Source organism: Paramormyrops kingsleyae, chromosome 22 (assembly GCF_048594095.1).
Source record: "Paramormyrops kingsleyae isolate MSU_618 chromosome 22, PKINGS_0.4, whole genome shotgun sequence".
Taxonomy (NCBI): domain Eukaryota; kingdom Metazoa; phylum Chordata; class Actinopteri; order Osteoglossiformes; family Mormyridae; genus Paramormyrops; species Paramormyrops kingsleyae.
The window spans coordinates 17,598,150-17,625,234 of NC_132818.1; the positions used below are offsets into that span (position 1 = coordinate 17,598,150).

Below are 27,085 nucleotides of genomic sequence, written 5' to 3' on the forward strand. Positions count from 1 at the left end.
ACACAAGAAGCCTTAAGTGTTTTGCATTCCACAATCTTTTTGACATTTATAATTATGGGTAATCATGTCTTCATTATTCAAATGGGTTATTATGGTGAATCATAGTTTTCTTTTACGCGAATTCCATAACAGCTGTTGATACGTGTCTTTCAAGGTTTTTACCAAGCTTTGTATTCGATGTGTATTCTCTAAGTAAAAGCCTTTCAATACGGTTAAATAAAATAAAACATTCAGGTTTAATGTTTCCTGTAAATCCTCATTGTTCCTTCATATATCCCAGATCTCTCCGATAAATTAATTGTGTAAGTAAATCAAGGAGTCCGATGTTCTCCCATGACATATTTTCAATCAAGTTAAATTTGCATTCCATTTACATGAGATTAACTTTCTTTTCCGTTTTGGCTTCTCCGTCTGAGTAACCTGTGTAAATTTCTAAATAAAAATAGTTGGGTATGTTTTTCTTATTATGTTTTATCATTTCTGTGTTACACCAATTCTCTCTTCTAGCTCTCGAAAAAGGCGGGTTATCACTGTCGAGAGCCATTGCAGATGCTGTGAAAAATACCCACAAGTCGGTTTTGGGTGGTAACACGCTGTTAGGAATGGTGAGGAGAATGATAAATTGTACTTGTGACCATAATTTCGTGTAGTTTACAAACAAGAAAACCATAATGAAATAACCCAGACTTACACTTCGCCTCTGGTTGATTATTCCTGGGAGGCGCGACTCATCATTTGGCAAACAGCGCCCTCTATTCGTCATTCACTGCTGCCGCTTCTCGTAACGGCTCATTTGGCGCGCGCGGGAGGTAACTGCGCCCCAGAGCGTCACGCTACGTGCGGTAACGTCAATATGCTCGAGCCACGGCAACGCGACGTTCGTTGCTGAGGGGATTTACTTGGTTTCATCATCTCCTTTTAATTTTAAGCAAGTACAGGCGTGTGGTAACAGTACTCAGGAAAGCCGTATGTTTGATAGTAATGGAGATTTTTCTGAAGCTGGCTCCTTCCTTGTGCCTTGAAGCAAGTCACACCGTTACTAAAACTTGATGACATTGCTGAAAGTTTAAGGATAGGAACCTGGAAATCTTCCAAAGGAATAGACACAAAAGCTGGGGGAGAGAATAAAGAATATTCTTATCTGTAATTAATTATATTTTTATTCTCGTTTTTCTCTTCATTTTCCCGCCAACAATACCCTTTTGTTCATCGTACGGCATCTGCAAATTAAATTGTGTTATCAATGGCAGAAAGAAAATACAGAGCAGACTGAAAAAGGAGAGAAGGCAATTTAGCGACTTTTGGACCCGCATCTTTTATTAGTGACACTCCTCATAAGTTTGTGGAGTTCTTTGCTGTGTGTCGTGAGGACCAAGAGAGAGCAAGATTCAGGTCAGGTAAGGTGGAGAGAAGGTGAACAACTATTGAGCCCTTCATGTCAGACAAGTGAGGTGGTATGGGTGCTAATTTCACAGTCTGACAGCTGATCGATACATAATTAAATTGAGGGCATGAAATCAAAATAGGCAGAGAAGATTTGTCTTAATGCCACAATCAAGCGAAATAGTAAGCCGCCCAGTTCTGATCTCCGTGCACCTACGGTACAGGAAAATGTGTCAAACTGTGCACGTGCATCGTCAGCTGTCATGCAAATCCCTCCTACCCAAAGACGGGTCAGCCTAAAAGATCCTGGATGAAATATCCTTAGGGGCAGATCCCTAGAAAAGTTGAATCGCCCCTTGTTGACCACATATGGAATTGCTGCCTTTGTAAACTATTTTGACACAAAATTCACGCGCAGTAATAGTAGCATGTGATGACCGTTAAACATTTACCGAGGCATTTGCAGGGAATTACAGATGACAGCTTTGCTGTCATGGGACTAATTACCTTCAAGCGAATTTTATTTAATAGTGATTGGGACCAATTTATGCATGACCAGTTCAATTAGCAAATAAAGCATGTTTGGTGTGAGAATGATTAGCTTGGTAAAGGCTGGAGGCCCTGGGCTATTGTTATTGTTAATTGTATAATGGTGACACTGCAGCCATCAGTACAGCCATGATTAAAGAACAAATGGGGGAATATTGCCACATTTATTTCATACTTCAATCCATTTATTCCTTTTTTAGTTATCTGTCTCAGGACATGCTTATAAAACAAAGTATCCGGTAACTGACGATCTATAGGGAAATGGCCATTAAGACGTGTGACTCATTCCGTCAGCCTTTATTAATGAATGATTGTTCACCACCGTGACAAACAAAGCAAGATAATTGCTTGAAGGGTCTGTCAGCCCCGTTGCTATGTTATCAGAAGACCCTATCCCAGTATTGAAAGCTGTCAGTCTTTTATTTGAAAAAAAAAGAGATGTTATCTCCTTCTTCAATAGATGCGAAAGTGGCCATTCATTTTTCTTTTGTACTAGACAAGGCAGCACCGTCGGTCCTTCTTTGTCTTCACATTAGATGAGAAGGTCCCAGTTTTTACCTTTTCACAGTCCAGATGTGGTGTGTTTTTTTCTGCTTGGGCATTCCTGATATAAACAATGCTGCCTCAACAAGCAACCATGTAATTTAATGCCTGCTTTAGACAAGAACAAGTGTACGGCAACTTCTACATTTCATATTTTAAAAGAATTCAAAAGAATATCAGTAGTTTCCAACCTCAATGAAGATCTCACAGCATGCTGTAAGAAGTCTTAATCAAACTGCTTTTTGCTTTGTAGTTTACAATCCTTATATTTTTCACTTTCAAAATCCTGTTAGCAAAATTAGGAGCATTTATATTACAAAAGACAATATGAGATGGAAATACTTTTTAAAAGACTGATAAAAATGCAAGAAATATTATATTTCCTAGGCTGGCAACTGGATGTTTGGGTACCTGGATTACATGCAACTGAAAGCTAATGACGTAATAGTAGGGAGGACCAGCAAAAATGGAGGGTGAAAATTCTGTACCACGTCAAATACACCATAACCCCCCCCCCCCCCCCCCCTCAGAAATACCGAAAACCACACAATGCGCCAGCATTTTTTCTTGTCCCTTTTTTGTCATACTTAGTTCAGGACCTACTAATGTGTCTGACGGGTGGACGTGTTAGAAATGGAAGTCGTTCATCACTCAAATGACACGTCGATTTAGAATTAGACGTAAAGCGCAGGAGTAATTTATCAAGCCGTAACTTTTCCCTGGGAAATAGGCTTTTGGGACATAACGGTGAAAAAGGAAAACGCAATGTCATTAGAGCTTATAGTTCTGTCGGTTTTTAGCTGTGCTTTACGTATTTCCTTTCTAGGTTTAGTTTAAGTATGATCCGTGTTTTTCATGCTCGTGTATTTGTTTTCTTTTCTGTTACAGTGTATAATTTAATCTAATAGGTTGCCCTTCTGCTTTGCCTAATAGTACTTAGCATTGCATTGCATTGTAGCGGTATTTGCGTTTGGGTCCACAAGATGGCAGACTTGTGTTTTTCTCTTCTACTTCGCTTCCATGTGTACGAAGAAACCGTTCTCTCGACGTCCTGCGTGTAGGTGAAACTTCGGAAGCTTTGTGTGATATTTTAGTTCTCGAGGAATTTGGTGGAATATATTTAAATTTGAGTTTTCCTTGCTAACTAAATTTATTCGTAAATCCTTTCACATTGGGTTTAATGGGGCGTATCACGGTTTTGATGTGCTAGTTAGTACGCCTCTAGACTACAATAGTTAAGTAACTTCTTATAAATGGTATTTTTTTTATAACCCTCAACTCTGAGCAGGATAAGCGGCTGGAAGATGAATGGATAGTTTGGATAAAATGCAGTGTCCCGTAGTGCTTTCAAATATGATGGGAGACCCTTTCCTATTAAGTTCCCTTCTCTGCGCGTCCTCGCAGGTTTCCTTGTCCCGTGGCCTCAATTCCTGCGCGCTCCCGAGCAACAAAAAGGTCTCCTTTGCGGGTGTATTAAACGGACGGGATTTGACAGACGACAGGAGATCTTCAGATTTAAAAGGAGTCCGCCGGATACCGTATACAAGTTTGGGACACTTTAAAGGCGTGCATTTGTTTTTTATTTTTATTTCGTAAAATGCCTGCTTTCGCCACAAATACCCTTTTTCATTAATTAACCAGTATCTGCTTTATGCGCATGCATTGTTTTATTGTCTTTCGTCGTGGGCAGGACTTTGTTGAGCACATCTGCATCCATTTCATTAAATCTTGAATTAAAAGTACGTAGCGCACGGACGGGTGAACGAACTGGAAAGCATGTCTACGCGACTGAATTATATCGCACCGTGGTGGATATACTGGCTTCACAATTTCCCACACCTTAACCTGAGTTTCCAGTCTGTTGACAGCAGCTTCAGACCGCAGGATGAGGACTATCAGCAGGTGAGTGAGGGTGGGGACGTGAACCTAACTATATATTGGCTGCGAGGTGCCAGTCATTCCTGGTAAATGAGTGGGGAAATTGCGTTTGTGGAAAGAAAAAGAAAACCTCCAAATATAGAAGTATTCCAATAAATGAAAGTAGATCAGCTCATTCTATTCCGTGAAATGTTTTGTTCTTATGCTAATTATAATCGTGGAAAAAGAAAATCGGACGCGTTTCTGAACGTTCCTTCGTTCTCTGCGTGTATGTTGGCTTGTGCAACACCCATCCTCAGAAAAAAACTCTTCTTCCCCCCGATGTATGACTTTTTTGTCGTTGTTTAAACTCTGGGACATTGCTTAAAATTTTCCGCTGTCTTTCAGGACCGAGTGTTGTATCTTTCCCCGAGAACAGCACGGTTCCAGCTGACTTTTAAAAATTACATTAATCAAGCAGTGTCTGCCTGTTTACTGGAATCAGGAATGTTTTAATTTAATTTTTCCATATATTTATTGACATCTATTAACACTATTTTGACCCCACTGACCGCCCACCCCCCGAAGAATTAGCATGCGTGTTGTATTGGATAGATTATAATCATGCTAAATTATACCTGTTAACCTGTCCCATCCCTAATTTCGAAAGGCTAATGGTGGCAGTGATGTTTAATTAAAGTCATTCTGCTTTACCGTGTGGAAAACACGAATGAAACTGTAAACGGATGAAATACGAGGCGGGCATTAATGACCCAAAAAAAACATTTAACAGGAGCAGGAGCAATTGAGACAGGAGTTTAATGCACTTAGAGTAAATTCTTCAAGAGTCTTGGTAATCCTTTTTCTTTAATTTGGGCCCACCACAGTGGAACGCTCGCCAGAGTCACTAATGCGAAGTGCGCGCATGCAGGCTACCCGAAGGAGCTGAGGGGAGGTTTTTGTCTGGCCTAGTATAAATCGGTTTCCCCATTTCTGGAAAAATCATCCTAGAACATGCCTCCCAACACTAGGAGTTGGGGGTCTGCGACGATAAAGTTTTCTGAAGGAAATATCGAGGATTTATCGCAAGGCTCTTCAAATCTGGTTTTCGATCCCAAATCCAAGCCTTGTTTTCAGTTCTCCCAGGTAGTTAGTTTAATAATTACTGATTCTGATCGGTCAGAGGCTTCACACCTGGGCCACAGATAAAGGAAGGCTGGAAAACCAGCAGTGCTCGGACCTCGAGGACCGTGATTTGAATAACCCTGGTTTATGGGAATAGAAGGTCAATTGGGAGGAGGGGTAGAAACCTGTGACTGAAACCTGGCACTAATGTCACAGTAATGCTGAGGCTTAATGCTTATGCCTGATGGCACGCTGATATGTGTGTGTGCACTGGGCTCCCATTGGTCTGCTGTGGAGTTTAATGGTTGTTTCATATTGAAAATCCTGTGTAGATCAGTGGTTTCCTGTAATGGCTGTTTGCCAGTCATGTGACCTGACACACGGCAGGCAGTAATTGCTGTCAAATGCATATGTGAGTTTAAAAAACCCATGCAGTTAGCGGTGGGATACTCACAAATTTGTTGTCAGCTGGAGCTAATTTGATGCTGCACACATGGTTAAACTCCGTGGCATTGTCCATGTGCGTGGTGGCTTGGCTGGCATGCTGAAAAGATTTTTTTCAGACTCCCCATGACTAAAATTTCAATTAAATTCATCGCTGCTGCTTTAGTGGTTCAAAAGTGTTGCATTTTGTCGGGTGTTGAACTGAAATTACAGCTAGTCTGAAAATTAGAGGTTGCACAAAAGAAGCGATTTGTAGGTGAGGGTATATATATATATATATATATATATATATATATATATATATATATATATATATATATATATATATATATATATATATAATATGCATTGTATTGTGGAAAGACAAAATACTGATTTTTATCATTCTTAAGTATTGATGGTTGTTTCTGTTGAATATTATTGAGTGACATCTCCGTTGGGTTGGTGAATAATTGAAATTGATTGAGACTGTTTAGATGAGGGACTGCAAAAATTGGAGAGCAGTCTATCTATCAGTGTGAAGTGCAGTTGGAGGGACGGGTAAATCCAGACTTTAGAGAGGGATATTGAAAGCACCAGTTTATGATGCCAAATGTTGGTGGGAGCTTGGATGGGACCCAGCAGGTTCTTGGAAGCTTGTCCTGGGAAGAGTGTCATGATGTCCCCTAGACTGTTGATACCTCTTCCACCACACTACAGGGTGTCTCACAAGCTTCAATGAAGGTGTTACTAGATTAAGTACTTTGGCATAAAAGCTTCTATGGCCAGTTTGGAAGGCTGATTTTACCATTTCTGTCCTTCCTGTTGGTCAGGGCTTAGTTACCTGTCCTGTCACGTTCTCGTCACTTAATGATATTGTTACGAAATGATATTGTCAGAAATGCTGCCTACCCTACCACATGGCACTTCTCGCACTTGCAATGTACTCACATCACATTTCTGATGTGCCGGCGAGTCTTGAGCCTGTTGCAGAGCGGGATTTCAGTTTGAATTAATTCCACCCAGCCTTGAAGAGCTGTCTTCAGACTCAATAAGGCAGGCCTCCAGCTCTGCTGCTCTCCAGAAGAATGTCTACATACTACCATGGAGATTCGTCTCTGCCTCCTGCATCTGGTGCAGTTGTAGGCACAGGAGTGGTTCTCTCCTCTCAAATTCTCTCTCTAGTCTGTTTCCTTTTTCGCTCCCTGTGATATACAGGATCCATGGCCAGGAGAAGGGTCCCTCCAGCAGTGCATGAACATAGCTTCCCTGAGAAAAAGACTGCTCATGGTCAGGGGTGGTATGGAAGGAGTCACGTGGCTGATTTGAACATGTAGAAGATGCTCATCAACCACTGAAGCCTTTAAAATCTGCTTCACGTTGTTCCAGTATAGTAGAGCTTGGTATTGGCACAGATGCCCTGATTCAATTCAGATTCACAAGCTAACATTTCGATTCAATCCAGTTCGATTCTGAATCGATTTCAGTCCAGTAGGAATAAGATATGAAATATTATATAGCAGGTTTCCATATTTGGTGAGACATTTAGAAAGCTCTAAATGGAAACAAATTTACAAATGCCGAGTCAGTGAAAACCACTAAAGAAAGGAAAAAGGCTTGTATACCAAAATCTTTTTTATCTGAGAACCATATGGATATAGCTCCTTAAAGACAAAAGCAACCAATCTCCATCTAAGCACAAAAAATGACTTTTGACTGAAAGGAATAGCTGAAAATAGAAATGGGCAAGTGTAAAACTCACAAGCAAAAACGTGCGCCAAAACATAATTTAGAACCTTTTTATCGGAACCACATCCAGGTATTGTTTAGGGCTGGGAATCGGCCATGACCTTACAATTCGATTAACACGTGCCCTATTGGATTCTATTTCTACATTTGACACATTAACATGATCTAACCTGATCTGTTGTAAAAACAGCAGGCACATCACTGTAGTATTAACTGAAAAGCAACATAGTTGCTTATTACATAACAAAAATACAAGAATGGAAAAACAATATATAACGTGTATATATATAACGTATGAAATTTATTCTTGAATTTACTCATGAATACACCAAATTATTCCATCCACACTTTTCCCTCTGCAGTTCTTATACTCAGCCCGAAATTAATACCTGCTTCACTACCCCTTTTCTCTCTACATCATTTGCATTTATTTAGTTTTATTTATTTTGAATTTACATATATCGTGTCACCATAAGCAGTGCAATGAAAATGAGTGATGTAAGAATAAAGCCCTACTTGACTTGACTTGCTTGCATTCACGTGCTCAGAGTACTCCATTACCATGACTGACAATGCACCAAGATGGCGGCACAAGGCAATTGTGCAATACTGTTGCAACTCTCCTATAGGTGAGAAAGTAGTGCCACCTATGCAACAAGAGGCCCGATGCAAGTGAAATGCAGTAAAAAATATTTTCGAAGTTATGGGGAAAAGGCATAAATTCATTAGATTGATCTTGGGATTTTGCAAATCAATAGTGAATTGTCAAAACTAGGGTCATGATTTATCAGATCACCACCATCTTGTCCATTTAAACAAGTTGGATGGTGATGATGCAACCTGCTTCGTTAAGTCACGCTTTAGACCCTGTTAGCGTGCAGGGCCATGTCAACGCGTGAGTACGGCTCTTTTCCCCCATATGTCTCTCAAAGACTTGGAAAACTGACATAGATACAGCGCAGGTGTTTCAATAACCTTGGAGGTGAGATTCCATGAGAATTTGTCCTCCCCCTCTCCTCCCCTATTCCCTTTTCGGGATTTTTATTTATTTATTTTAGTCACACCCCTCCTTGACCTTATCTATGATCTCACAGTTACTTCAAACAGCATGCTTGCCAAATGACGTCTTGAAGAGGTGGAACAGTGGGACTCAGAAATCCTCAAAGGCACGAAGATACGTAATTCACATTCGTTAGATCCCAGAGAGATTTGAAAGAGCAGACTTCCAAAACTCTTTTGTTTTTCTTGTTTTCGAGATGAGACCGCCAATGACCTACAGTCAGGATGAATTACAGTATTCGGAACCAAAACTCACCCAGTCCTCATGTAATACAATGAAGGACTTTCGTTAAATTTCTGTGGACTGAGTGAGTTTTATAAATTTGCTCTTCATTTGCAAGTGGGCTTGTAAGTTTTTGTTCTGTGAAGAGGAACACGCTGAAGCTTTGAAATAGTATTTACTGTCTTGTTTATGGTACTATTTGTAGTTCAGATGTTGCAGTTGACTGTAAACCTTGCAAACATGCCAGGTTGCACTTTTTTGGCTTCCAGGAGCGTGACTTCCTGACAACTGGTCAGCCAATAGCAAGTACATCATTTTCCCAAGGATGCGTTTGTTTTTTCCCCATTCTTTTTTTTCCCCAGGAAGTCTGTCATGCCTGTGCTCACAGCATGAGCTGTAAGACTGACAGGATTCACCTGCCCCAACAGAACAACAACAAAGGAGTGCGAGCAATTTACAAACATTTCATGGTGGGTGGGAATTTGACTGACGCCTCGGCCCAGTGAGGGGAAGGCAGTGAGCCAGTGGCTAAAGAAGCACCGACCCAGACCTCACCTGGGCTTGGTGGGACACAAATAAGCTGAATCAACATCAGACATGGATCGAACAGGAAGGGCAAAGGCCATATAGCCAATGTCAGTGGGGAGCGTCTCCTGTGGAGGGGACTCAGAGCTTGATCTAACTGCTGTTTTGCCCCAAACTCTGCCTGGCTCTGTGGAGAAAGCAGCTACATGACAGATCAATGTTGTTTTCGAGCAGGGCAGTTGGATCAGAGAGAGAAGCATTTCTGTTGAAAATGAGGAGAAACTGAGCTGGTTTGCTGGACCCAGGGTCAGTTCAGATTGTACAGTATGTCCCTAGGCGGCGGTCGATTTCAAATTATTGTTTATTAAGGAACGCAGCTTCTTCAAAGCCAAACCATAACTTGGTATCTTGTATTGAAACATGTTAAAAACATTCCCTTCTCTGCTTTTTTCATCTACTGCCTTTTGTTTTCCCTCTTTCTGTCAGTAATTATTTTTTTGAATGATCTCCCCACACACACACACTATGTCCTGCCCCCAGGAACACATCATATCCATACCACCACCATACATCTTCTGCGGGAAGCTGCTGTCTGTCTATCGACCGTGCTTCAATCTTGGCCGACAAATCTAGAGGGTGCTTCCACGATTAATTTTGCACCACTTTGGTCAATACCGCCCCCCCCCCCACTCCACCCCCAGCTGAAAGGTGATAATTGGCCTCTACCACGTCAATCAAGCTACCCTGGCAGCAGTGTGAATGTCAGGCTTGCTGGGCATCTCCATAAAAGCGCTACCCTGGCTCCGGTACACACACAGACGACATAGGCAGTCTCTTTTTATAATTAAATCGTTGCATTTTATAGCAGAAACGTCAGTGGTGATTATGGGGGGAGGGGGCGGGTCAGCTAAAACAGTACCCATATTGTTTTACTCAGAACCTGAAATTGCACAGCTGGTAATCAGATTAGGAGTCATGGTATTTTCTCACCAAGAAACAGACAGTGGATGTCAGTTCAATGGCGCTACATCCTGTGCTTTTTTTTTTTTTTTTGCCCAAGAACCAAAAAAACTGGTGATGACTGTATGGATCTGGGTTGCTGTACTGATGTTCTTATCGTGAAGTGAAGGAGTGTTCCACAGATCTCCAGAAACGCATTTAAATCTTCAGTAATGTATGTTAATGAACGAACCCCCCTCATCCCCACCGCTAGACTCCTTTTACTTCTGACTTTCTCTCCCCCCCCCCCCCCCAGTCACTAATCGTCCTGACCTGCATGGCCGCCATCGGCCTGGGATTGAACCTGCTCCTCCTCGCCGCCTACCTCACCTGCGTGTGCTGCTGCCAGAAGGACGAGGATGACGAGGAGAGTAAGAGGCCCGGCTCCCGTTGCGTCAGCTGGGTCTCCATGCTGGCTGGGCTCGTCATCTGGTGAGCGCGGGGCCTATACTGTCCACTCAGTCTCCTAGCATGAAACATGTTTAAAATGTTTAAAAAAAAATCATGTATAGCCAATGTGATTGGAAGTCCAGCCAATAGGCTCTCTACGTCCATTTCTGCTAGTGTTGCTTTATTCCATCATAATACTGGACAGCACAAAATAACTAAAGTGCAAAAATAAGTACATTTCCAGCGCATTGCATCACAATTTATGAGAAATGTATTGGCAGATACCTGTTGAATGAGAGTGGATGGGTAAATGATTTTTCCACTGAGGAAAACTATTTTTTTCTCATTTTTCTATTCACGACCTCTCCTTACCTCCTCCCAAAATGTTCCGGAGCTCCTTCCAGATGGTTCCTCTCCTCCAATGTTCTTGCTTCGTGCAGCCTTACTCTTTCTAGAACCGAAAAGGAAGGGCAGGCGCCCGCTGGGCCTCGGATGCAGATGGATCCAAAGCGCCATGTGGTCAGGAGCTTCAGTCCATGGAGAGAGACGCTCTCTCGCACTCAAACACACACACACATACACACACACACACACACACACACACACACACATACACACACACACACACACACACACACACACACGCTAACACATTTTAACAATACACGTTATTGACGAGGTAGCAAGCACTTCACTGACTGACAAGTTCTTTGTCCCTACAGTTATAAAGCCCCTGTGCCACCAGCCCAAAATCTTTTTCCTAAACCTACCTTTGGGAATTTGGAGTCTCTAGGAGAAAATGAACTGAAGCAGATTAGCCAGCTTGAGACTGAGCGTTTTGCCACGTTTCACATGCGACGGCAGAGATTTGGCTTGTGTATGGGATTAGTAAGATCGGCGAATTGGCCCAGTAAATGGTTGAAAGCATCTTCAGTTCAGCAGCCGTGGGTTGGCTGATTTCTCTGTGTACGGTGTTCCGTTGCCGGAATTGTTAAACCAGGGTTGCATTTTTTCCAAGCAAAGAGCCATAGTGGAGACGCCACACGGCGATCATGTTAAAACACACACTGCAGTCATGCTGTCGAATCCGCTGCCTTTCTGCTCTTGAGGGGTGCCCCCCCCCCCCCCACCTCTGGCAAGCCCACCCAGGTAGGATTTTTCATAACAAATGGGGGGCCCCTAATAATCAGCACAATGTGCTTAATTGAATAATGGTGGATCCTGCATCCTGCTTACTGTTAGACTGGCAGCTAGGTGAAGCATTTCAATTGAAATATGGGTGTTTGTTGTTATTTCCGGGCCTATAGAAAAAAGGCAGCTCACCATTTAATGGGTCATCACAACCCTTATTCATCACATTGGTCTGTCATTAACGTTGCAGATGCACAGCCTAACCCCAAATTATCAGAACATCCCAGCAACAGCTACCGAGCCCTTAGTCTTGCATCTGCAGCCACGTTGGGTCAGGTCTGCTTCAGTTGTAAGCAGTGCGCACCAATCACACATGAGAACTTGGTTCAACCCTCTCTGCATATGAGTGGAGAAGACACAGGATATTTCATTGCCATAGTTACCGCTGTGTGTTTTGCTTTTCCAGAATAATTTACGTTCATTCATCTGGCAGACACTGTTGTCCGAATCAGCATACAGGTAGGGCAGATGATGCATAACGAACATCAGGCTGTCAAGCGGCCATCTTAATACAAGGGCTGATAGGCTGAGCTTCCAGAATAATCTTGTACACTTTGCAGATAGGGTGTTACATGTGGTGCTGGAAAGACATTTTCAGTTAAATGTGAATGTTGTCATTTTTATGTTTACTGTCCTCTCTAGCTGGATTATTTGTTAACTAACTTGCTGGGCAAATAATTATCTTCGATTATAATCATGCCCTTTGGTGACATCAAAAAAAATTATGTTTTTTTTTTTTTAAATATCAGATTAACAATAATATTGATTATGCAACATCCCCCCCAGCTGTGTTGTCTTTTACTGTCACAGCAGCAACACTAAAATAATAACACTAAAATAACAACACTAAAATAATAACACTAAAATAACACTAAAATGATATAATTACCCTGACAGCACACATGCCTTGGCACAGTGTCTCCACGATGCTTGAAAATCCATCGGCAAAGCATCTCTGTCACAGAGACACCGCTACTGAATATTGATTCAACATTCCCCCCATGTCTGCGCCCTGTATTTCAGCAACAGTGCGATGTTAATGAGATCACTGTACCACGTTTCGTCTACTGTTGTTTTTCCCGATTAGGCTATATAACCCACAATAGGTTTATTCACTCTCTCTCTCTCTCTCTCTCTCTCTCTCTCTCTCTCTCATATATATTTTATATATGTATTATGTAATATAGACAGACTTGCATATACACACAGCATACAGTAGATTTGTTCCATTTACCCTGCATGTAAATGGTGCATGATCATTTAATCTTAAACCAATGTCCCGGCGACGTATGTGTGCTGTCTGGGCATGTGTGCATTAATAAGAGAACTGAAGTAACGCAAAAGTTACTTTCCTTAGTAACAAATTACTTTTTTATGTAGTAATTGGTAATTGAATTACTTTTAAATGAAGTAACTAACTAATTACTAATTTTCAGTAATTTGAACGACCCTGGTGTCGAATAAGGCTACTTCCCCAACAAAGGCGATAACTGCAACACAGTTACTATTTTCAACAATTACCGGTAATATTGTAGAATCACACAAGTCTAGTGCACTGTTACTTTGTTTAATTTACACTATATCAGAAATGTTTCCAGCACCTCACTGGCAGTGTTGTGGCCTCACACATCCAGGGTCGAATGTGCATCAACTGCACCCTCTCCGTGTGCCGCGTTTCGACATTTCCCTTGTTTTCTGCCTGGCTTTAATCCCAGAACTCGCCCCCCCACACCTGCAAAGAGGGCATTCATGAGTGTGTAGGCAGTAGATGTATCAAATCTGATCAGATCACTGGCGAGAAGCGACCCGGGTTGCCAGATGCAGGCCTCTTCGTGAGATAACTGGCCCAGTTAGGGTCCTGGCGTGTCGGGGGTCTCAGCTGCAGATGTGTCCTTTCAGGCCCATTAGAGCGATTTACTAATCAATACCTCCATGTCCCAGAGGGATGTCCACAATTTATCACTGCCCCGTTTAGCCAACAGGTGGCTAGTTATGGTCCTGTGATCTTCTGCTTGTGAATCTTACCTTGGAATAAGATGTCATCTTCCAACTATGGACTTAAAGCAGCAAATGTTTAAACTTTTTTGTTTTGATGATTAAAGTAAAGGAAAGCTAAGACTTAAATGTAGGACTTGTGAGCAGTATGGTGGTAATGAAAGGGAGCATTTTTGAGCTTATGACGCACTGCAGATGATTCCCATCAAGAGAACAATGAATGAATCTATTCAAACGCGGTTGGGGTTTCAGAAGATCTCTAAGGAAACCTTTCAGTTGGCACAGTGCTCTTGTCCTTATCATTCTTCCTGTTCCTGCCTGGGCTGTGAGCTAGTCTGGAATTGTGAAGGAGGGGGTTTTTCTTTGAGAGGAGGGGGAGGCCATGCAACGATTTCACCTCTGACCTGTCAATGTATGAACTGATTTGTCTCTCATGCCTGGGGGGGCTGTCTAATTCATTAAAAGTGGGATACCCTGGAAGTGGGGCACAATCAAGGGCTGACGTTCTGCTAAGTATTTGGGATTGATAATAGTTAATTATTCATCAAAGTCTTCAGGCATAGGAGTGAGTACTAGATGAAGATAAAGGCTCCAGCTTCACAAATACACACCACATTCATAATCATCAATGTTATGTCCCAATAACAGGCATTTTGGCCTCCTGCAGATTTTTTTAAGGCTTGATGGACCGAATGGGCTCCTCTCGTTTGTAAATTTCTTATGTTCTTATGCTCTAACAGTGATGGACCTAGATGGACTGAGGTCATCTTGGGGTAGTGGTTCTGCTAGAGATTATGATAAATGTCACTGGAATGACCCCCTGTGGTGTTCTGCGTTTCTCCTCAGCGCTGGTCATGCCGAACCAGAAAGCAGAAAAGGCAGTGAAGAATTACATCACGTGGAAATGCTCTTTCCAAGCCACTTACAGTTACATTTGAGTTAATCACCACTCTTTTGTAGTGTGAGTTCTCAGGCCCTATGGAGCGTACCTGTCATTCTGTTTATTTGTTTTAGTGATTAAAGCAAATTGGGTTCTGGTAAAAAAAAAATGTGATTGGTTAATTAAATGACTATATAGGTCAGGGTTCTCTGTGGGCCAGTCAAGTTCTTCCACACCAAACTCACCCAACCATGTCTTTATGGACCTTGCTTTGTGCACTAGGGCACAGTCATACTGGAACAGAAAAAGGCCTTCCCCAAACTGTTCCCACAAAGTTGGAAGCATAGAATTATCTACAATGTCTTTGTATGCTGAAGTGTTAAGGTTCCCTTCACTGGAAGTAAGGGCCCAACCCCTGAAAAACAACCCCATACCATTATAACTCCTCCGCCAAACTTTACAGCTGGCACAATGCAGTCAGACAGGTTACTTTCTCCTGGCATCCAGCAAACACAGACTCATTTGTCAGACTGCCAGGCAGAGGAGCGCGATTCGCCATTCCACAGAACACATTTCCACTGCTCCAGACTCCAGAGGCAGCATGCTTTTACAGTACCAAGCATGAATTCACTGAGCTCGTCAGAACAACCCATTCTTTCACAAATGTTTGTAAACCTGACACAATGGCTAGGTGCTTGATTTTATACACCTGTGGCAATGAGTCTGAATGGACGACCAAAATTCAATGATGAATAGGTGTGTCCCAATACTTTTGTCCGTAGAGTGTATATGGAATGACTGAGCGTCTCAAAGGAGGCTTTTGACAATCTGTGCATTACTCTCTGTTGACGTATGACATGAGTTCACTGGCCCTTTAGCACAGTGATTCCCAACCCAGTCCTGAGGACCTTCAGATGATCCACATTTTTGCTCCCTCCCAGCAAATGTACTGTCTGGGGACCTCCATGGACCAGTTTGAGAAGCACTGCTTTATTGTACAAACAACGGCTTATATTTTTTATAAATGGGTGTTCCTTCACTAAAAGATCCTGCTAGCCTGGTGTGGTATTGAATGTGGGTCTAGTAAAACAGAAAAATGTTTTTTCTTTACAGTTGTGCTGTAGGCGTGGGTTTCTATGGAAACAGTGAAGCCAACGATGGGGTGTACCAGCTGACCCATTCTCTCTACCAAGCCAATCACACGCTGGATGGCATCGATCGATTGGTGAGGGTTGGCACATTTTGACCTCCGTCGGCCAATGATATTCATACTTCCAGTGATGATGTGAAGATGATGAAGTCCCTGTGTTAATGGAGGCTCTCTGTGTTTTAGTTTACGATTCTATTTCAGCACCATACTGAGCGACTGTAGATGACAATTGAAAGCTAGTGCCTACATTGCCCTTGTTAATGAAAATCACATTGTTGTCTCTGCAACTTTCCATTGTAGATGTCCTCCCAGTACCTCATGAACAGCTTATTCTTTTTCTAGATGGAGATTTAAATTACCAGATCCTCACAGCACAGACAGAGGTTATAGATGTATTTTGGAGTATGGTAGAACTTTCCCATGTCGTTCCCATGGTTACATTTTTTTGCTCCAGCGTCATACAGTCCAGAACATTGTCCTGGTTCACTCAGAGGTACAATGGCTCTTATTTGTTTGTGACATCCCCCCCCCAGCCCACCCCTCAGACTCCAACAACCTCATTTATCTTCGGACCTCATTGTGTCTAGAGAACATTTCTCTGCATAGAACAACCTGCCTGTTTTTGTCATGGTGGTTGAATGACCCTGGGCTCTGACTTTTTGGCTGCCTCATTTCTCTGTGTCAGTGGGGGGGGGGGATTTAACTGTCACAACACACTCAGATTTTAACTTTGATTATTCCAAGAATAAAACTGCGTCGACTCTAAATAAACCCCAAATCTGCTTGGCCCAGACTCTTGTTTGAGACCTCATAAGACATGCATTATTCTCCCAGACTCCTGCCCCCCCCCCCCTACACACACACCTCTTCACTGACTGAAATTCAAGGCTGGAGCAAGGTGGTCAACTGGTAGGTACAGTAGGTAGGTGCACTTCTGGCATTGAAGGTTCTGCTACCATGGTATGCAAAGCACTGCTTAAAATCTACTTTAGCTTAAAACTTCTAATTAATGGAAGGCGGCACTAAAAGGCAGTAGTTGGGTTGTCTATGGGCTGGCAGAAGCCCTAGCGTGCCTGAAGGCTGAGCAGACAGAGAACAATGGGTCCTTACATCTGGATTGTGCGTGTGTTTAATGTTGAAGTATACACAGGAAGTGAAAAGGCACTTACAAGGAAGTGCACCGTTCCTGTGCTGCACAAAGCACCCCAAAGCATGCATAGCATGTTTCCCTTTGCTGGTTCCCATGGGGTTACGTTTGATTGACAGGTCAGTGCAACCCGCAGTACAGAGTCTCTCTTTAATACAAAGATTTAATAATTAATTCTTTGCCATTTGCTTCCCCAAAAAGCCAGACCAGCCAGCTAGTTTATCAATCTAGACCCACACTCCAAAAGTTTCCTTTGTTCTGAAAGAAAAGGGAAAAAACATTACTTATCTTCCACATATTCTGAGCATGCACGGAAAATTGAAGTGGCTCGTTAAAAGCAGCTTATTTTACTCAAAAATAGACAACAAGTTACTGGGCTTTTAGAGTTATGCAGTGTTGTGGGAGAAGACTGCCTCTGAAAGAGGACAGACATCCGAGTGCTGTGGAAATTATATATTTACGATAATAACGGCAATGTTCCCATGATGATAACCAGCAGTCACATCTGGATGTGGGGGAAATAAGAGAGTAATGTTTTGGGGGAAGGGGGGAGTTTTCATTTGGACTGACTGCTTTTCTGGCTCTGAAAACGGGCCAGGTGTCTGGATTGAGTCCTGTTATTGTAATCCACTTGTGCAGGAAGCCTCCACTGAAATCAATGGACACCCGCTATGAATGCGTAGGCCGCTGTTCACGATCGATAATCGCTAATTTACACCCTCTTTATTAGGGTAACAACTGAATGCAGCCAGAGGAGCAGGACTGAGGGGATGTAATGTGAATGGCAGGTGTGAAAGGGGGGGGGGGTATGAATACCATTCACCAATTTCCTCCTGAGTAAATCCCAGGGTGTTCGTTACTGATCGAGTTAAGCGGAAGCTGTTTCTCCCGAGTAACTCATCAGCTCTGTTCCTCAGCTTCGATTTCAATTCCTAGATGTCAGAAGTGTCTTCTTGTTTTTGTCGGCTGCATGAATAGGCTGCGGCATCCACTAAGCCTCTGATCCGGCGTGATCTTTGCACGGCGTGTGGCTTTCGCTCACTACTGTAAACACTACTCAGCACTCTCAGGACCCGCGTCCGACTCCAATTATCATCCCCAGCATTTCCCTGCTCTCTTCCGCCAGCTGCAGGGTCTCTCACCTCCAAAAGTCCCGTGATGTCACGGGAGATATGCCAGACGACGGAGCACTGAGAGAACTGTTCCAGAATTGTGGGGCTGGGGGTTTGTTGCATCTCCAGCTGTTGCTGTAGATGGAGTTTAAGAGGACATCTAAGCTAGCCTCAGATTCTAGCGCGATCGCTCTTGGTGAGATGGCATAGCGTTCACTCAATGGCTACTGCTAGCTCCAGGTTCTGCGTTCTCTGCATTCCCTTGGTGTCAGCTGCCGTTCGGATGCCACGCTTGGAGAAGCGACCCAGAGGTCCACAGTTCACTTAGGCATGGAGTCTCACTCGAATCTCTTCCATAAATATCCCCAAAGACATATGAGACTCTCTGTCCGCTCACACGCCCTCATTTGTACTGATGCCCTTGCTCAAACGTTCACAACAAGCCCAGAGGCGAGAATTGTCCGCTCTCTTTGTGCCGGACCACTGTGGTATCAGGTGCATGACTGCTCATCCAGAGACCACTTATCCTCAGTAAAAGCTTTCAGGAAACCCACATCACATGTGCTATTTGACTGCTGGTTAGTTTGCCAGCTGTGTTCACAGTAATGTAAAATCCTGATTTCTGGCAGAGTAAAATCTCTCGGATGGAGAATAAGAGAGCAAAAGCGTCTAGAACCAGTTCTCTGAAAGGAGAATCTCAAAGAAATATAGTTTAAAAAGATTAGATGTGCATGCATTAGTACTGTTGTACTTTAACTCAGTGAGTTGACGAGAGACAGGGGAACGTCTTGCATGAAATGAAGACTTGGGTTTGTTCCCATTCTGTGCAGAGATCAAGCCTGTACCGTGTCTCAGGAAACCTGCGCTATTTGGTGGTCTGTCTCCATCCTGTACTCACTGAAACCTGTCTCCTTCCTTGGTGAGATGCTCCGCCACACTGACCACGCCCCCTCAACGCGCAGGTGACTGGCACGGTCGGCGGCTTGGAGGGCGGGCTGAAGCAGCACCTGGGCCGGCTGGACGAGATCTTCGCCGTGCGCGAGGACTACGTACGGACGCTGCACGCCATGCAGCGGACAGCCGACAGCGTCGTCGTGCAGCTGAGGGGACTCCCGGACCTGGGCCGGGCCAAGCTGAACCTGTCCACGATCGCCGAGCACACCTTGTACTGGGAGCATCGCAGGTGAAGTTCCACCAATAAATAGCCTTGAAACAAAATGCAAAGTCAGCTGGAAATGTTATAAGCATTTGCACTGGCTGGAAAGTTTCTTGATAATACTCTGCACCGTTAGACTGGTAAATAGCCCAGATGTTCTGGTCTGACTGCCTCATATCAGTCCAGCTGCATCCACTGCATTAAGACTGCTGCAAAACATTCCCCACACTCAGCCCTCAAGTGTCCAGGAAGAGGATGTCCTGTTCAGCTTGGTGGGGGGGGGGGCATGCCATGAAATATGTAACAGGGCTAGGAAAGGGTCACGGCTGGGGAAGGAGATGGTGCACAACATAGCACATGCATAAGCCTGGGGTCAATCTGGGAGCCATCTTGGACTGAATGCCAGTCCATCACAGGGCATAAGAAGATAATGTAGAATAATGTAAAGTGTACGTGACGTTGCTGTTCGTCCTCCCTCCCCTAGGTGGCTCGCTTACTTGTTGGTGCTCGTTTTCTACCTGGTCATCTCCCTGGCAGTCTTCCTGGGCCTGGCCAAGCAGTCCCGCTGGCTGCTCACCATGTGAGTTGCTCAGAGTAACGCGCCGGATCGCCTGCGTTTGCCTGCTCCATCTCCTCTCCTTTGTCCGTCGAAAAAGCAGTGTGTGACTTACTGGGTCGGGATGCTGTGTCTGCAATCGGTCAGTCGCCACTTCAAATCCCATGGTCGGCAGAGTGATTTTCCTGATTTTACCCACTACTAAGTCCTCCAAAGATTACCTTCATTGGCTGCTGTTCTTCTGTAAGTGAAAGAATGAGTCGCTTTTTGTTGGGCCCCCATGTAGCGTGTTTTGCTCATGGCCACTCAGAGCCCCCAAAGATATATTTTCAAACTTTCCACGCTATTCAAACTTTCCACGCTAAGACTTTTCTTTCCAGCAGGATGATCCCTGGAAGTGGATTAACGAAGGTGGATTCTTTACAGCCACACAGCTGCTATCCCGTTGCGAGCGTAAATGATCTTTTTTTTTTTTTTTTATTGAGCCGTTGCCAAGGCGACACCCGCAAGCCCCTTCCCACGCATGGATGTGTAATCAAGACACACTCGTGGCCTCGAAGCAGGCATTTCCCTGGAGACCCCGTGCGTCTCTCCATTCGGCTCCGACCTTAATGATGCCCGTAATGCGTATTGATCACCCTCAGAAGTGTCTGTGTGTGCTCACCGCTAACGAAACATTAAGTGGCTCGGGTTTTTCCAATCCCTTGATGCTTTTTAGTCCGCCTGTGGAATGGGTCATCGCAGAGAACGATGCAACTGCCAGTAAGCATCCATCAGGGGGCCGTCGCCGCCCCCACCACCAATCCTGCCCTTCCTTTCGATTATCCATTCTCAGCGCTCCATTCACGTTGCTTGCGATGCCGGCAAATGCGACCGGGACGCCCATTAAGACCAGCTGTAGCTGAACTGCTCCCTGCTGGTGCTGATGCCACCATCTGCCGGCGGTGAACCGACCCGAGCGGAATGTCTTAAAATGCATCCCGAGAGAGTGAGGAAGAGAGGAAGTGGAGCAGAGCCGGGGGAGGGAGGTTGGCCACAACTGGACAAGGAGCTCAGAAAGGGGCCAGACCTCTACTCAGCACTGCAGCTTATTCCCATCTTCGCCCCCCCCCCTTCCCTCCCAGTGTCCTTATCTGTCCTACAGCAAACTCAGTGCGGGGTTAATATAGTCATCAATTACCAGTGACTGATCCCTGCTAGAAATATGATAATGCATTGCATGTGTATGATGTTTAACTGGCTTCTATAGTATAAGCATGGCGACAAGGTTATATGGACACGCCCCCCCCCAATATTCAGATGTGCTCACGATGTCCCCCCAGTATATGTTATAATTAGAGCTTTAGTCCCCCCCTCCAATGTTGACTACGTGGGTACGGCTTTGCATAGTGATATTGGATGTGTGGATGATTCGAGGTTTGCAACTTTAAATCCCAGTCATAAATGCTGCTGTATCCTTATTGTTTAGGCTCGTAAGGTTGTAATTGGTTAAATAAAATGTCCAGGTGAGACCTGGTTAGCCTGCATATTAACCTTCTCAACCCAGCCCTTGGGGACCCCCAGACAGTCCGTATTTTTGCTCCCTCCCAGCTCCCAGCCAATCAGGAGTACGGAATACCTATTGTAGGTGTCTTGGGAGCTGGGAGGAAGGAAAAATGTGGAGTAGGGCTCAGAAATGCTGCCGTCACTAAAGGCTTACGCTAACTGGACAGGTAGGCTGTTGGTAGCAGTCTGCTTTGGGGAGGGGGGGGGTGTCCCATGGCTCTGCAGTGAGCCGCATTCGGTCTCCCCCCCAGACTGACGGTGTTCGGACTGCTGACGCTGGTGGTGAGCTGGGCCTCGCTCGGAGCGGATACGGCCGTCGCCGTGGTGAGCTTTCCGCAGCCTGCCCCCCCCCCCTGACACTACACATATCTGCCAGTGGTGTTACATAGATTTGATTTACTTTTTAATTTTCATTGTTTTCAATTTTTCATTTGAAATCTAGTTTGGTTTTAGTGGTTTTATTAGTTTAATAGTTTTTATTAGTTTGTATTTTAACATAATGCATTTTACAGAAGCCAAGAAATGCCATGAAATATTGTTTTCTATGTTATGACTGCCTATATTACAGCCTCGGCGTGTCATTGATGAAGTTATCCGAGATCTCAAGAAAATTATTCTGTTTTCATGAGAACTTTTTATATTTTCATTTCAGTTTTAGTAATTTTATTTCTAGGGATAGACTGAAAGTATTTTATGTGTCTGATCTTTACGGAATCCAACAGGAATACACAGTGCACATAATATACTGATGTAATAACTCAAAAAATATGTTCCAGGTATTATTAATGGTAATGATAGATAGATGTGATATATATATATAATCACTAGCTAAATAGTATTTAAAAAGTATCATATTTTATTTCAGGTTCACAAAAATGTTTTCTTACTTTTAGTTTTTGTCCATGATAGTAACCCTGATTCCTGCTACATGAAAGCACTGAGGCCCTTAATTTGTCTGTCTCTCTATCTTTATCTTCCCTCTGTCTCTCTCTCTGTCTCTCTCTCTCTCTCTCTCTCTCTCTCTCTGTCTCTGTCTGCAAAGAATAGAATCGGTAGCTTGGGTAACTTGAGTTAAGTGTGCATCTCAAATAAGCGACATATTTTGACACTAGAAAATGACAGGTTTACTTTACTGTGGAGCTGTTTATATATATATAGCATATATCTCCCACTTAAAGGCATTGTGGGTAAGGAGGGTGAGCTCCTGTCATGCATATAGCTGATTGTCGTGCTGAAAAAGCAGGCAGACCAGACAAGAGGAGGCCTTCTGTACGTTTCTACACCGGCAGCTGGCAAGTCAGCTATAGGTTACAGCTTAAGGACCTTCACCTTGGACCTGGAGCAAAAATAAAATAAAAAAACAGTCGATAGCTGGAAATATGTTGGATTTACTTCCTCAGAAGCAGTGCTGCCTCCCTAATAAGTATTGGTTACAATGCTCATAATGTCCCCCCAATATATTATTGGTTCCTTATTTTACCATGTATTTGAGATCCAAAAATTCATGTTGTTAAAAACTTAAATAGAAGAAATGCCTAAAATGGCTTTAATATATGTTTGGTGCCTTCCCTTGCTGGCGATAGGGAACAAGTGACTTCTGTGTTTCGCCTGACAAGTTCATAGTCAACCAGACCGAGGACATTGTCCCAGCGGGTGAGTGCTGTGGTTCAGCCATATTCCAGTACAAAGGCTCGGAAATCAGCCTCTCTCCCTCGCTTTGCTTGTGGAGGTGAGGCTAGGCACTCTCTGGGGTGTTTTGCATGATTCAGAAGCTGAACTTCCTGCATTTCCCCCTACAGCTATTACTCACTACTACCTGTACTGCAGTCCAAGTCTCCTAAACCCCTTTCAAAAGGTAAACCTCTCGCCTCCCACTGATTTCTCTATTAGGTATCCGGTGTGTCCTGCCCCCACCCACTCATTGGCTCCTTGAGACTGCCGCTCTATCACAAAGAGGGGAGAGCCAATCCGGACTCACGCTACAACACCATATCTACCTTCCACATTGCTATTGTATGTTACATTTTGGTTTTAGACCACTAAAGTACTTCTTTAACACCCATCCAACCCTGGGATTCCACTGTGGGTATTATGGTTCAAGGTTTTTAGGGGCAAATGTCCTTTGTACCTGAGCCTGTGTCCAGAAATTCATTTCATGCAGACTGAATATCCTTGAAATGATGTATGAGATATGTCGCCACCTGCTGGTGAGGAGGGGAAATGACCAGCATCCTGTTCAGGAAATGTGTGTGTGCGTGTGTGTGTGTGTGTGTGTGTGTGTGTGTCCATTGGCTTTGCAGTTGCTGACCATCTTCCAGAGGTCCCTAACCACCATGCAGACCCAAACCCAGAGCTTGCTGCTGAGTACTGCTCTACACTTCCCTACCGCACAGGTGAGTCACAGGACACTCAAGAAGGCTGGGAGAGGGATACTTTGCTGTAGGGTGTTTTCGATCCATTTTATCGTGGTGTAAGGTAGAATACCTCTCCAGAGCTTAATTGGAGAAACATTACCGCTGGTAATCCACTGTTCCTGTTTCCAGAGGGACCTGTTTGGGATCCAGCAAATCCTGAACACTTCTGAGTCTAGCCTGCACCAGCTGACCGCCTTGCTGGACTGCCGCAGCCTGCATAAAGTGGGTCACCCCCCCCCATCATCCCCCCCCCCACTCACTCTCTCTCTCTCTCTCTCTTACTGCAGCCAAACTCATAGCAGCTAAGGTTAATAGGTCACTTAGGCTCCATGCATACAGGCATCTAGCAGGATTTCAGCTTCTGGGACATGATTGGTTGCATTGGATGTAGGCCCCGCCTACTTTGTGTGAGTTTATATATAGGCATGCGTGTTTGGGTCCTTCAGGATTACCTGGAAGCAGTGGTAGGCTTGTGCTACGATGGTGTGGAGGGTTTGCTCTACCTCTGCCTGTTCTCCCTGATGTCCGCCGCCGCCTTCTGCGTCTTGTTGTGCGCCATCCCGCGGCTCCTCAAGCACATCGCCAGCAGGTGAGAAGCCCAGCCCAGCTCAGCCACGCCCCTTTCCCCAAAGGCTCCCATAATTGGCTCCCGCCCCATGCCTGTCTCCTCCGCCCTCCCCCCCCCCCCCGCAGGGAGCGCGACTACGACGACATCGATGAGGAGGACCCGTTCAACCCGCGGGCTCGCCGTACGGTGGCTCGTGGCCGCAGATCCAGTCAGTCCCACGTTCACAGTTTCTGCAGCTACAGCAGCCGGGAGAGCCAAAGCAGTCTGCACCTGCCCCCGCCCCTGCCGACCACCACCAATGCGCCCATCGCCGAATACATGTGAGGCCCCCCTCAGAGACACTGTTTGTCTACTAAATTTTGAGAGTTATATGTGTGTGTGTGTGTAACATTTACTGTGCATTTTTGTGTAGGGCCCGCCCAAGCATTTTCAGAGCCCTAAGCAATATTTGATTAACCTAGTTACCATTTGTCATCTTCCTTTCCATTCTGACAGGCAGATTAGATGGGGAGGGGCGCCTCCTGGTGGCCGCTGAGTGCTAAGCACTTAGTTCCATTATGCTTAGGATGTGTACTTGGACAGGATTGGAAATGTTTGCCTCTCAGTATGCATGTGTGGGTGCCTGTATGTTTGCAAGCACATGTGATTGATTATTTTAGTTTTTTGTAATCCTATTGTGAAACCCCGCCCTCTTTTGCAGGAACCAGTCGATGTTGTTTGGGGGAAACCCTCGCTACGAGAACGTGCCTCTTATCGGGAGTGGCAGGAGCTCGCCGCCGCCTTCAGTGCGTTGCACCCGAGAGGCCAGCCTGTGATGCTCACACTGCCCCCTACTGGTTCACACAATTTCTCTGACTAGACTGTTACGTCACATGACCACAGCAAATACCGTTATTGAAATATCTAACACTTTTAAACTCGCGATAAGGGATCTTTATTTTTTTAATGCCATGGATACAGTCAAGTTTTCCATTTTCTCTTATTTAATAAAGAAGTATTTATAGAAGAATGTCAGTTCACAAGGTTTAATTTTGGACAAATGGTTAAGCTCATTACAATTACATTAATTTAACCTTTGCTCATGTGAAAGAACAAATTGTGCATTTGTGCTTTTTTTCTTTTGGCTTTGACATAACATTTTGTGTAAAAAAATACTTGATTGCATTTTGATTTGAAAAATAAAATGGTTTTCTGATCTTTCTCTCTCAAACCCTACAGTACTCTCCCAGCTTGAGGTCCACCTATCTGTCCATGACCGACAGCCAGATCCGGCACTTTGGGACGGACCTCCCAGTATAGATCCCCGCCCATCCATCCTCTACCCCCTCCCCCCCCACCGCCGAGGGCGTGTGTAGCTACAGTTCACCTTATGCTGTCGCTCCTGGCCGGCCCTGTCTTAGGGACAGAAGTGTTGCACGTGCTTTCAAAGACAAACAAAAAAGCACACTCTGGTGTGTGTGGTCTGCTGCCTCTCCCCATAATCCTGCCAGACAACAATAGCCCTGTAAAACATCTCTATGTAATTCCCTGTTAAGCCCCCTAGCGATGGAATGCAGATTCATTAAATAGGAGAGCAGTCACCCCAGGGGGGGATGCACTTCTTGCTATGCAGTAAGAGCCCCCCCTCTGGACTTCTGTCACTTTTCTGTATCAAGGCAGCAGAGCCTAAAGAGAGAAGAGATGGAAACACGGAACCAACATTCTACTCATCGGTCCCTATCGAGCCAAAACATTTCCAAAGCGATTCCACAGCCCTGAGCTGTTTATCAAGCCTTATCTACTTGCAAATGATTCTCATTTTCAGTCTGTCTGTGCTTTTTTTTTCTCTCATTTTGACATGGACGTGTTGTTTTGTCACTCCAGTATCACAGGAGAGGAGTTTTTCATTTTATGACAGTGATTTTAAGTTGTGCACGGAGCCAGTGCGGGGGTGCATTTCCATACCTCAGATGTGTCTTTGTTTAGATGAGAGCTCAAAGATCGTTAAACTCATTTGTCTCCATATGTCTGCTGTTCTGTGTTTTTTTTTTTTAATTCAATGATTTTCAAATATGAAGGATAGCGACCCCTAAGAGCAAAAGTTTCATCAGGGAGGGGTAATAGCATGGTGCAGCAGGACAAACTCTGAATGTGACCTCCCCCCAGAATTCCTTGGAGTTACATTAGTATGCATTAAAATTCTCCAGACAAAGTCCAGTTTGTACCAGGTCAGATTAGTGGCTGATTACTGCACTCTTTCTTGTCCTAAAGAGAATTACTCTAGCTACTTAAATTCAAACAATATATTTTTTATAATGTTTTAATTCACGTTTGGGAAACAGGTTTTAGTGGCCCTTTGCTATGATGTCCAGCCAACGGGATCTCTACTTTGTCTTTTTCTAGTGGATTTGTCTTTGAATCAATTGCAATTATATTCAGATCATTCTTCCGTTAATCTCACTGGGGAAATTGGAGTACATTTTGGTGTGTCTGCTTGATTTAATTTGAAAATTAAAAAATACCAGAAAATCGAAAGCTATTTAATTCGTGCAAAAAATGCATTCTGG

The 27,085-nt window shown here is 44.1% G+C and overlaps 1 protein-coding gene across 3 annotated transcripts; it reads left to right on the forward strand.

Annotated features, from left to right (window-relative positions):
* The first annotated feature begins 816 nt into the window (after positions 1 to 816).
* On the forward strand, positions 817 to 27,057 carry LOC111852847 (protein tweety homolog 2-like). 3 transcript variants are annotated; one of them, XM_023829161.2, is made up of 15 exons: positions 817 to 1,143; positions 1,251 to 1,397; positions 10,692 to 10,867; positions 16,005 to 16,116; positions 19,263 to 19,483; positions 19,941 to 20,036; positions 21,809 to 21,881; positions 23,141 to 23,210; positions 23,357 to 23,412; positions 23,858 to 23,950; positions 24,101 to 24,193; positions 24,418 to 24,560; positions 24,665 to 24,859; positions 25,240 to 25,324; positions 25,758 to 27,057. In XM_023829161.2, the coding sequence occupies exons 3-15, from the start codon at positions 10,713 to 10,715 to the stop codon at positions 25,836 to 25,838; spliced, it is 1,473 nt and encodes a 490-aa protein (XP_023684929.2). In that variant the 5' UTR covers positions 817 to 1,143; positions 1,251 to 1,397; positions 10,692 to 10,712; the 3' UTR covers positions 25,839 to 27,057. The 3 variants fall into 3 exon arrangements, with proteins under 3 accessions (XP_023684929.2, XP_072561257.1, XP_023684928.2); XM_072705156.1 differs by having other exon boundaries at positions 817 to 1,397; XM_023829160.2 differs by lacking the exons at positions 817 to 1,143; positions 1,251 to 1,397 and adding an exon at positions 3,287 to 4,377.
* Positions 27,058 to 27,085: the final 28 nt, after the last annotated feature.